Below are 12456 nucleotides of genomic sequence, written 5' to 3'. Positions count from 1 at the left end.
AACTTATTTGGAAGCAATTATCTCCTCTGGAAGCAAGATGTCAATTCTAGTAGAGCTTGCCAAGTGAATTACTCCAGCTTCTTGCTTTCAAAACTTCGCAAATTGAAGGGTGCTGTCGTAGGTTGGTGGGGATGTCGTGCCATAAATAATGAGAACGAGACCGTCGGCTTTGAGAATTGTTTAAACAAAGAGGGTATAAAGAAAATATTTACAGCAATGGTATTAGCAAAGGTTCTACAAAAATATTTAGAACAGCGATATCAGAAGACGTTACGAACGCGGCTTCCACAGTTCTTAATGACAATAGAAAAATGTTCGTCATACGTTGGGTCTTGGAGTCTTCTGTCGTTGTGCTGGTGGAGATGGCTGAGCGGGCGGAGTGTTGGGTTCCGGGTCTTCAGAAGCCCGGACGAACCCAGCGAGGGCGGAGGGCAGGCTGACGAGTCTCTGAGTTCCCGGCCTTGTGGAACAAGGACGCACTCAGCGGGAGCGGTGGCCAGGCCAGCGCATTCTTGAGTTCCCGGCCTATCGAACCGGGGACAAACTCAACGGTAAGCCAGTTTTTCGGACCGCTTGTCTTCTTCTCCCTCTTTTCGTTCTTTTTCGTTCGTGCCTTTTCTCCGGCCGTCTACAGTATATCTCGTGGCACGCGGGGCCACGTCATGGCGAAAACATCCGTAGCCCGGTGATGGTTCTCAGCCGGGCACATCACAAGAGTCCCTTTTTACGAGTTTTTTTTTTTCCAGAAAAAAGATTATGTTAGGTGCGCGAAGTTTACACATATCAATACATGTGCACAGAAAACCCTTGACGGACAAATATTTCAGACCGCTTGCATTCATCACCGAACGTAAACCTTACCTTATCTAGACTAGACTAGGCGGCTCATGTAATCCGCACCTACGTTCTCGGAGCCTCTGATATGTTCCACACGAAAGCAATATTCTTGTAAGGACAGGCTCCATCGCAGAACTCTTTCGTTCAGGTGTCTGTCTTGAGTGAGATACTGTAACGGCTGGTAGTCGGTTTGAACCACAAAAGATGTCCCGTAAAGATAGAGGTGGAACCTCTCCACGCCCCATACCAACGCCGAGCATTCGCGTTCTATGGCTGAATATCGGGTCTCGCGCGGCAGAAGCTGTCGGCTGACGTAAGACACCGGGTGAAGAAGTCCATCGTGCTCCTGCGTGAGAACAGCACCTAGGCAGGTGTCGGAGGCGTCCGTTCGTAGCACAAATTTCGTCTGGAGGTCCGGCGCCTTCAACACTGGATTAGACGCTAGTGTCATCTTGAGCTCCCCAAAAGCCGTTTCTCTCTCGGGGTTCCACGCGACCTTATTTCGCTCCGTCTTCCGAGTCATCTGTACCAGAGGTTGGGCCTTCCCGGCGTAGTTTGGCACAAAGTAGCGGTAATAACCCGCTAGTCCTAAGAATGAACGCACCTGCTTCTTGGTTTGAGGCTTTGGGGCGTTCAGAAGCTTCGCCACCCCGCTTTCTATCGGCTGTACCTGACCGTCTCCGAAACGGTGTCCCAAGAAAGAAATTGCGGTTGCTCCGACCTCACATTTCTGCGGTTTGATTGTGAGGCCTGCCTCACGAACTCTGTCAGAGAGTTGTCGCAAAGTTTGTATCTGTTCTTCCCGTGTGGCTGTTGCCACGAGCACGTCATCCAGGTAGTGAACCACGTTAGGAATTCCTTGGAGAAGCGTCCTCATGAGTCAGGTGAATATTGCGGGAGCAGTCTTAATGCCAAATGGCATGAAAGTGAAGTGGTAGTGCCCCGACTGTGTCGAGAAAGCCGTTTTTGGGTCGTGAACTTTCTGCTAAGGGTACCTGCCAGTATCCCTTGGTGCGGTCAAACTTGGAGAAATATTGTTTTGTTCCAACCTCCGCGAACACCGTGTCCGTCCTTAGGATGGGCTCTGCGTCCGAGATGAGGACATCGTTGACGCGGCGGAAGTCAATGCACGTGCGATAGGTGTTATCTTTTTTCTTTATCAGCACCAAAGGCGAGTTGTATGGTGAGCGTGAGCGCTCGATGACTACTAGCCTCAGCATCTCGTCCACCTCATTTTCTACGATATCCTTCAATGCGAAGGGAAGAGGATATTGAGGTGTGTTTATGACCTCGGAGGGTCATCACGTCCAGCCGACACTCGAAGAGATTTGTCTTCCCTGGGACTTCAGAAAAGATATCTTCAAATGCAGTTAGAAGACTTCGAATTTCACCCAGTTGTTTCGCATCCAAGCGGTCGGACACTTCAACGGCTTCAGACCCGGTTTTCTTTTCCGCTATAAAGGTAGGAAGCTGTGCTTCTGATTCTGCTTCCTCGATGACGATGAATGACGAACTTTGCGGTATAGCTTCTAGGTGACGTTCTTCATAGCGTTTCAACATGTTCATGTGAAACAGCTTCGCGGAGTGCCCCAGGTCTAACCAGTAGTCGAAGTCATTTTTCTTTCCAATGACTGAAAAGGAATTTTTCCACGACATCAGTAGCTTTTGTGATTTGTCGGATGAAGGATAAGTGCCCGATCCCCCAATTTGAGCTGTCGTGCTCTACTGTTTCGAAGGTAGTATTTCTTTTGGGTGACTTGTGCCCGGGCCAACATTTGGTGGGCTAGCTGAATTGTTTCTTCCAGTCGTTCTTTGAAGTCAATGACGTAGCCGTACGTTGTTTTGACTTCGCCTTCAAGGTCGTCCTCGGTCCATAATTCCTTGAGTACCGTGATTGGTCGGCGCACGTGGCGTCCGTAGATTAACTCGTAAGGAGAAAATCCAAGGCTAATCTGTGGCACCTCCCGGTACGCAAACAAAAGCGGGGCGAGGTACCGGTCCCATGATTTCGGTTGATCTTGACATAACTTCCACAGCATTTGTTTCAGGGTACAGTTGAACCGTTCCACCATCCCGTTACCCATTGGATGGTAGGGTGTTGTGTTTAGCTGCTTGACGGCTAACAGATCGTTAACTTCACGCATCAGGTCGAAAGGGAAGCATGTACCGCGGTCGCAGAGAACTTCGCGTGGGAATCCTATCCGTGAAAACATTTGGACGAGTCCCTCCGCGACCGTCGCCGAATCCACTCCGGGTAGTGCCACAGCGTCTGGATAACGTGAATCAAAATCAACCAAGGTTAGAATGTACCGGTTTCCCTTTGTTGAGGTCGGCGCCAGCGGTCCAACGATGTCTACCGCCACGCGGTCAAATGGTGTGTCAATCAAGGGCATACGCCCGAGTAGGGCTTTGCCTACCTTGCCTTTGGGAAAGGTTCTTTGGCACGTATCACATGACTTCACGTATCTTTGAACTTCGTTCTGGATCCCGGGCCAATAGAGTCCCGTAAGGACACGGTCAAGAGTCTTCTTGATGCTTTAATGGCCTGCCATTGGACTCTCGTGAGCTAGCTTCAACGCATGAGTCCTTAGAGACTTAGGTAGCGTTGCCTGCTTCAAGGTTCTGCCAGGAGATAGCTGGTAGCAGCGAAACAATATTCCCTTCTCTACTACGCATTCATGAGATGTGTCTCGTTTTCCCGGGAATACCTTTCCTACTTTTTGCCAGCAGTTCTCTAGAGTTTCATCTTTTTCTTGCAAGTCTTGAAAGGCTCTTCTGGTCACCTGCATTGCGCCAATGCCGACGCTGAGGGCATTTCGGTGTTGCTTTGTAACGCTTGCTCCGGCCAGCTTCGGAGTCGGGACAAGTTGCTCCGGTTTTTCGTCCCCCATGGCGTTACTTCCCCGATGTCTAGCGGTCCCCACCGGTTCATTCCAATGAGCGTCGCGCGAGCCGGGAACATTGCCGACTATTACATCATAAAGGGGAGTGTCCAGGCACTTAGCCACTGCGGTTCCGTGAAATAGGGGGAGGTGATATCCACTTGCGCCTCAGGAACTTCAATGCTACGGCCATCTACCAAAAACAACGTGGCTGTAGTTCCCGTGAGTGCTGCCTCCGGGACGAGCGAGCGACGCACCACCATGGTGTTGCTACCGGTGTCCCTTAATACGGAGACAGCCTGGCCGTCAAGTGTACCTTTTAAAACAGGCATGTCATACGTCGCCTTTAGCCGCCCTCGATCTACGTCGATGGTCTTTTCGCCTCCTGGTGGCTTAGGGTTGGGTTCCGAGGTTTGAGGTGCTTGGCTTTTCTTGTTCCCAGGAGACACACAAGAGGACGCCTCTTTTGGGTCGTTACCGTTTTTCGTGCATGCCTTGATATTGTTGCCTGTCCGACGACAGTACATGCAGTACAGCTGTTTCGGTTTTGAACGGCATTCGGATGCCTTGTGTCCCGGTTTTTCACAAACAAAGCATTTGACCTGAGGTTTGTTGGTAGTGTTTACTTCCTTTTCTCTTATGTCCCCCACCTCAGTCTTTTCTCGAAATACGAGCAGGTTGCGTTGTCGCTGGGCTTCCAGGAAACTGTCCGCCACATCAGCCGTCTCGCTGAGCGTCTTACATTTCCTCTCTCGGAGGAACAGCGCTAGTCGGCTGCGGCAGTTGTAAAGAAACTGCTCGGTAATGACTAAATCTCGTAGCCCCTCAACGGTAGACGCCGTGCCAGGAAGTTCCACCGCGCGTTTAAAGAAACTGGCAATTCTTGCCGCATATTTTCCGGTTTCACCGTCCTGGGGTCTGCTCTCGCGGAACTTCTCGTTGTACCCCTCCGCGGTGAAACAAAAACGCTGCAGCAACGCTAACCTCGTTTTCTCATAATCCATCGAATCCTCCGGACCGAGTCGACCAAAGACCTTCAAAGCCTCCCCGTTGAGACCCATACTCAGAGCTGTGGCCCACTTTTTCTCTCGGCCAATTGTATCCCGCTGCGATGTGTTCAAAGCGTTTCAAATACGCGTCGAGATCATCCCGTCGTTCATCGAAGGGTGGGATCATCTTGTGCGGATTAATTAGCAATGAAGCGCCTCCATCCGCCCCTCGGTCGCCTGCTGCCATTACTCTGGTTTGACTCTCGGCCTCTGCCAACCGGACTTTCTGTAACAGAGTTTCGCATTCGCACTTGGCTAGCGCGCGTTCACCAGCTAACTTCTCCTTTGTCGCCTCTCGTGCGCACTCGGCTAGCGCGCGATCAGCATCTAACTTCACCTTTGTCGCCCCTCTCCCGGCTGTGCGATCCTCACGTGAGAGCCTTTTTCTCTCCTTTTCCTCCGCCTGTTCAGACTCCACCCATGCCTTGAACTCCACGTTGCGCAACCCCAAGCTTTCTCCAAGGCCGATCAATTCTTTCGTACTCATAGTCTATTTCCTATTTAGACAATGCTCAAACAGTCTCGTCCTGTCGCGGACGCCAATTTGTCGTAGGTTCGTGGGGATGTCGTGTCATAAATAATGAGACCGAGACCGTTGGCTTTGAGAATTGTTTAAACAAAGAAGATATAAAGAAAAATATTTACAGCGATGGTAATATCAGAGGTTCTACAAACATATTAAGAACAGTGATATCAGTAGACGTTACACACGCGGCTTCCACAGTTCTTAATGACAATAAAAAATGTTCGTCATACGTTGGCTCTTGGAGCCTTCTGTCGTTGCGCAGGTGGAGATGGCTGAGCGGGCGGAGTGTTGGGTTCCGGGTCTTCAGAAGTCCGGACGAACCCAGCGAGGGCGGAGGGCAGGCTGACGAGTCTCTGAGTTCCCGGCCTTGTGGAACCAGGACGCACTCAGCGGAAGCGGTGGCCAGGCCATCGCATTCTTGAGTTCCCGGCCTAGTCGAACCGGGACGAACTCAGCGGTCAGCCAGCTCCTCAGACCGCTTGTCTTCTTCTCCCTCTTTTCGTTCTTTTTCGTTTGTGCCTTTCCTCCGGCCGTCGACGGTATATCTCGTGGCACGCGGGGCCACGTCATGGCGAAAACATCCGTAGCCCGGTGATGGTTCTCAGCCGCGCACATCACAGGTGCAATGCGTAGAATAAAAAAAAAATCACAAAGAAGAAGAGTACTGTTCGTTGAATTAAAGATAGTGAAAGTCTCTAAATTATCGATGCCATCTGAAGCCGAGCTTTCCCCTTTTGCTTAATTTTGTTTTTTCGTTCTTTGACGTGTCTTTTGTGCAGCCTGTATTGGAAGCGATAAAGGTTGGGGTGGAGTCGCCGGTTGTCTCAGGGAACTCCGCTGACTTGCGGGAAGCGTCGTCTCGAGTGCTGCTCGTGGCAGGAGACGTCGGTGCCGCGTTCGGACTGCGCAGCCTCTACTGAAAGCAAAGATTTTTCTTTCGTCGCTGTTAAAATGGCTGACTCGGAGTTCCTTGCCGGAAGCGTTACCGACAAGTCCTCACATTGCCGTGGGGTTTGGGGCAGATATGAACGGACGTCTTTGTCACGACTGCCACAAACGAATTCTAGAAGATGCAGAGTGCCATAGCGTGGTTTCCAGCACAGCGTCTACAAAGCCCAGAGTACGCAGCTGTCCCGTGGCCTAAGGTCGAACATTGAACAGAGAAAGGAATAAAACACGAGTAGCGGTAGTGACCCAGCAGTTTGCATCTGCTGCAGACTCATATGACGTCCGCATAGACGCATTTTACTCGATGCTCCAGGATCCGAACGAAGTTTGGAACAGGCTTTTCCGGTCACATTTTTATCCACACTATCTGGAGACCATTGCAAAATGTGGGTCTGGCGATGTCTGTTGGCCGTTCAATTTTCACGAGCTTGACGTGAGGGGCTAGCGCCCGCACGGGGTATTCGCCTTGCCCATATCCGGGGAGAGACATGCAGGCAATCCGCGTTACACGCGGAACCCAGGACTCGAGAGATCTCTTCTGGCCGCAAATGGAAAGTTCACAATGAGCCTGCAGCTGAGTGATGGCGGTGGAAGTACGTACGACGCCCCTGAATACGTTACCTTCAAGGTGATGAACCATTATACAAGCGGAAGACAGACGATGCCGGCAAGAGCGTCGATGATCTTCCTTGACAAGGTTTGGTTGGGCACCACGACGTGGAGCGTAAGTGCCTTCAGAGGCTGTAAATTCAAAATCACGGAAGGGGTGGCATCGACGTTGCAGGGCGTGACCATCGTGATTATTTCCTCGGATGAGCGTAGCAACTCAGCGGCAACCAGGGCATTACCGATTCAATCAACTGTACAGGCTATCCAACGAACGTACCTGGCAACGGCCGCCACAGAAAGATAGTATCCGCCTTCATGGCAATCGCCTATTTGGTACACTCAAATCTTCAAAGCTTGGAAGGGTCGTTCTGAATCAGTCGCTCCAAGATCGCTACAGAGCAACATCGTACTGAAAGCTTTACTCTCCAATATAAGTGTATTTGTCAAAGTGCATGCAATCAACTTATCAAATCATCCTTATCTCCACAGGTTTCTTACTAACGTATTGTTTTTTTACAGTATCTTACGACAGAAAACTTTCTTTTTCATGCCTCCGAGCACCGAAGCCGCATATGGTGGCGGTACGATGTGCGCTTGTGTCACCTGTGTCTGGATAACAAAATCTCAGCACACAAAAAAACTTCTCTATAAAGCTACCCGCCACCAGCGAATGTAGATCGGCTCACTGAAAATAGAGAGGTCTAGGACAAACTGCTCATTCTATAAACCAGAATTCCGAACATATGGGAACCTTGGTTTTACTTTCTGAAAATCCAGCCACTTTGTTATCGTCTGGTGAGTACGGCTGTGCATGTTTAAGAAAATATATTTCACTTTGTACTGTCCAGACATTTTTTCAGCGATTGTCACTCAGTCAAAATATATCGAGTCGCTCGAGTGTAGACACGTTCCCGGCGTCTGATATCTTACAAAATAGATCTACTGTGCATGCCCTGAACGCGTTCCAGTGCCAATTATACCAACTTGGCAACGCGCAGCTGATTATTAAAAAGTCTCTACTCAAGTTTCTTTTTCAAATATGTTTTTCGCCACGCAGACCCAGTGTGGTTCTCTAGTCCCCGCAGCATAAGGCTGGATGTTATGCAATGTACAGACTGAGGACGAAACTTAAAGACGGCTCCAACTCCCCATAGGAAAGCGAAGCACTAGCTTACGATCTACTTAAAGTCCATGTTGATGGATGCCTCTTGGTTAAGGTTTGTACGACAGGGCAATCAGGATGCAAGGTGTGTAATTGACGTAGCCAGGGACACGCCACAAGAGGCCGTCAAAGACTCATGGCAAAACCCAAGCAGCTCAAATCGTTACACTTTGCACTCCTGCACCCCCCCCCCCCTCCCAACCCAAAATAAATAAATAAATTACTTGGCTGGCTGCACTACCGCGGCCGTACTTTCGCTGGATCCTGGAAATGTACCGCCAATCTACCCGTACGGTCGATATTGGTTCAAGGCATGATCAATTTATTTTTGACCTCTCGATCTTTTGTGAGCCAATCTTACCTCCAGGTGACAGGTTGCTTATCAACACATTTGTTGAATACCAAGATTTTGTTATCTACACACCGGCAAAACAAGAGAACATCATCACACCGCCACGAGTGTCAGTAAAGGGGCATTTGTCGAACGTCTGAAAAAAACAAAAATATCACAAAATAAATTAAGAAGGCACAGGGCACCAGGTTTATTAATGGCACTGTCACATTGAGGAAAAAGTTGGACAACTTTCTTTGTCAACACAAAGGCAACATGTCTACTTCGACCCTACCACATTGAGGCGATAGCAGCTCTGAAGAAACAAATGTTTGTCGTCCGGTAAACGTGTTCTCTGGCAATCGGAGACTACCCTGTCTCACCGCGCTAACGGTGATGCCTAGAGCCACTAAATGCTTTTTGCTTAGAGTATTGTCACTCCGTCCTCCGATCTGCTAGTGGGCGCCTCCATCTTGGTGCTTAATGCAGAGCGAACACAACTGCCCATCGTCACAATTAAAAAATACGACTTCCTCAGCTTTAGGCACGGTGTTAGGAAGCTCGGGGGTATTGTATTGCTCTGTCGCGAACTTTTTTTACATTTCTGAAAGACGAAAAGCGTTTCCTGTGAGTTCAGATAACGCTTCAGATAACTGGCAACCATGATTTGAAGCCACAAGACGGCTGGATTTCCTCACCTTAAAGCGTAACTAACTTAGTGGTTCTTGTGCTGACAACACGAAGAGCATTTCTTTCTTTTTTTTTTACCTTTCTTTGCGTGAGGTGTCGTCGCTCGAAATATGTCTCTACAAGGTGTTAGCGCTATCAAAAAGCGAAACATCAGTGCGGGACGATCTCACAAATCAGACTGGCTGTAGCGATCGAAATTAAAAGGATTTTTGCATTCCTTATTTTATTAAAATTATCTTCATTCGCTGACGAGGCAGCTAGTCCTAATCGAAAAACAATACATATATTTGCTAGTTCTATAACTAACTCCAGCGCATGAAGCCGTCTTGAGATTCTTGAAATTCAAATTTCTTGTGTAAGAGACACTGTCGTAAACTGTGCCACAAATTGTTTTGTGTGCGAGGCGCTAAGCTACAATGATATGAAACTGACGTATGTTTCACCGGTACGAAAATCGGTGTAATAAATACTTTTCAATGCTGTCTACTTGTCTTCCCTGCGTGCTTTCTGATCGCTTTATTTTTATAAAAGTTCTTAGGTTTTTAAAAAAATTTTACGTGCCTCCAGCGACCGCTTTCATGATCGAGCGTCAACAATCACTAATGTCGGCTGTCGTTTCCATGGTCCGACCTTTGTATCGGTCAGTCTTGAGGGTGATGTTTAACATATGTTCAACAAGTAAGCAGGCTTTCCATTTTTATTATTCTGGCAGTATGTGGGCCGATCATTGTCGGGAATTCTAATTTCAACTCTTAGTAGCTGTGACATTTTTCACAATCGTTCTCCTCAATTCCGTACACATTCATTAAAGTATCTCAGCTGCACATCAGGCTGAAATCTCGTTAACTAGGATATTTAAATAGAAAATGCCAGCCTTTCTGTATTTTTAGAAAGAAACACATGACGGATTGGCATGGGCGTAAAAACCAGGGGGGGGGGGGGGGGCTGGGAAGGGGGGCGCTCGCACCCCCTGCCCTCAAAGTGGGGGGCAAAGCATGTATTTTGCCCTCCCCCCCCCCCCCCCCCGAAACAGCCACCGCTGGGCAAAGCAAACACTGGAGGGTGGCGGCCAAGAATTACCACGGGCACCGCCCCCGGCACTGAGGGGGGGGGGGGGGGGGGTCTGGTTTGCCCCCTCCACTCAAAAATAAGTTGGTACGCTACTGCTGATTGGACGCTTCACAATTGAAGCACTCCGGATTGTGTTGGCACAAAATTCTCTCATTCGACGGATCGGGCAGCACGCCTAGTCCAACACAAGGTGCTGAAGTTTTTGCTGCTGACAGCTGTGACACTGAGGCGAAATTTTTACTGTTTATGTTATGTTGACGCTCTCGCAATGAGAGAGGTCTGTTAAGCAACAGAGCCAACGGACAAGTTGCCCGACTGTTGATGAACATGTGCTGATATCATCGATGTTTTTCCTCAACTTTACATATGCTGAAAGCTTGAACAAAGTGTTCTAGTTTAATTTCGTCTTCAATCTGGGATAGCATACTCCATGTCTGCGGACTAAGCGCCAGTTTCAGACACAGAAACTGCAGTAATTGACTTTGTCGCGTGAGTAGTTACTTGACGCTTATTGCTTTTAAAAGGAGAATGTTATTCAAACTCGATGATATGCATATTAATGTATTACTCTTTTTGAATTATGTGTATACGACCTTACCTGATCGGCTTCATTATGATATCCGTCATCTCCCCTCTTTTTAAGCCTTTCTTTACAAGTATCGTTTGCACTTATAAAATATCCTGGTAGTTTGGTTTCTTCCTTAACCATGTGTGTGTCTTGTAAGAGGCATTTAAATAAGTCGAGTCTGCAAGTATACATTAAATAATATAAAGATCATGTTTTATTTTGTGCGCTGTTGAGTAGAAGATAACATGCTAGGTCAGAGCACCTTCAGAGATGGATACTGCATCGACATTCTGGCATTGCAAAGTAGTAATTTGCTCTGAAAATAATTGCTAAATTTAGTTTGAACCAAATTGGACAACTTCGTTCATCAACTTGCAAACCTTTGATGCGTCATGAACGAAGCGGCAACCGTTAGTTGGAACCATATAGTTATAATGTACGCTAAAGGTTCAACTGGCGCTATTGTCTATGGGACTTCCGGTTTTAAATTGAAGCAGACAGCAAGCAGTCCACTTTTGTGGTGCTTTTGCGCGTTCCTATGGGAAAACGCGCGTGCACTTGGTCTCTTTATGGGGGAATAAGATAAGTTACATTTTTTACTTAGGTCGTAACGTATATTTGGTAAATGATTTAACTTAATAAGCGTGCCATTGCTTTAGCAACAGTCATGTTTAACTTCCAGTATTCCGGGCCATATAACACGTTCCACATCAAGTATGTAAAGAAAAGAGACGAATCTAAGCAAAAATAACAGTTAAAAATACGTAGAGGTTTTTTAGATAGCGCCATGGCGTCCCGTTGACGCTAATATTTATAATCTGCGAATTTTTATGCCAATAAAATAGCCCCCATTGACGAGTGGTTAAAGCACGTTGACAGTTAAAGTACTCGGTGCGTATCTTTTATTACTGTGCGGAAATTATCTAGCGATAAGATGTTTCCGGCGTTTTCCATGTACAAATATTTGGAGCATGCAGACATGATGCATTGAGCGCTATAGATTGTTTCAGCTTAAGTTCAGACGCAGCCGACGCTACGAGCTATTGGGACGTCCAAGGAGCGTCAAAAACGCAAGTCACTTAGCCTTTCTGTTTATGCTTGGTTCAGCGGTGACAGAACACGCACAAAAACATGACGAACGCTATGATGATGAGCTTTTTACGCTTTCTGATTGATTCCATCAGCTTGCGTTGGCTGCGTCTGGACTTTAAATGGAACGAAATTTAGATAAAACTTTCCTTGCACCCACACATAAGTAGATAAAATAAAACGAGCGCTATTTATTGTAAATGGCGATGGTTAGTTGGCTTTCACTTTATTGTTATCGTTTACATGCGCCGGTAGGTACTGAGACATTGTTATTGCTTAGTTCTTGACGTCTCTTAATTTTCGAAATGTTCTTCATTACTTTGGCACGTAAGTCTCCTGCAGAAAAATCCTGATGCGGTGTTTGCGCTAGCAGCGTCGGTGTACATAAATGGATAATTTCACACGGTATTTAAAACCTTTATTTTGAAAGAAAAAAAAAACAGTAACTACCAAATATTTTTATCTACACGACAGAGAAATGTTATGAAATATTGCAGAGAAAATAAATATTTGTAATATTTTATTTAATAATAAACGCAGAAAGACATAATGCACCCCACCTTTGTCATAGAAATGCATGAACGGAAGTCAATTTTAGACAGGTTTCCGTATGCTTCAATGTGTATCCGTACACTAGTGCCAGCTGAACCAATAGCGTACATACATCAGAGTAAGCCTATGGTGGGGAATGTCT

At 47.3% G+C, this 12456-nt stretch overlaps 1 protein-coding gene across 1 annotated transcript in view; it reads right to left on the bottom strand.

The window, feature by feature from the left end:
- LOC115320859 overlaps positions 1 to 12456 on the bottom strand; it is a 120623-nt gene that overhangs the window by 7308 nt on the left and 100859 nt on the right. The window contains exon 12 of the mRNA XM_040209978.1: positions 10704 to 10851. Within this exon, the coding sequence (XP_040065912.1) occupies positions 10704 to 10851 (148 nt within the window). The remainder of the gene's footprint in view (positions 1 to 10703; positions 10852 to 12456) is intronic.

Source organism: Ixodes scapularis, unplaced genomic scaffold (genome assembly GCF_016920785.2).
Source record: "Ixodes scapularis isolate PalLabHiFi unplaced genomic scaffold, ASM1692078v2 ptg001152l_1__unscaffolded, whole genome shotgun sequence".
In the NCBI taxonomy this organism is placed as follows: Eukaryota; Metazoa; Arthropoda; class Arachnida; order Ixodida; family Ixodidae; genus Ixodes; species Ixodes scapularis.
The sequence above is the reverse complement of the archived record's forward strand: the minus strand, read 5'-3'. Positions and strand labels throughout refer to the sequence as shown.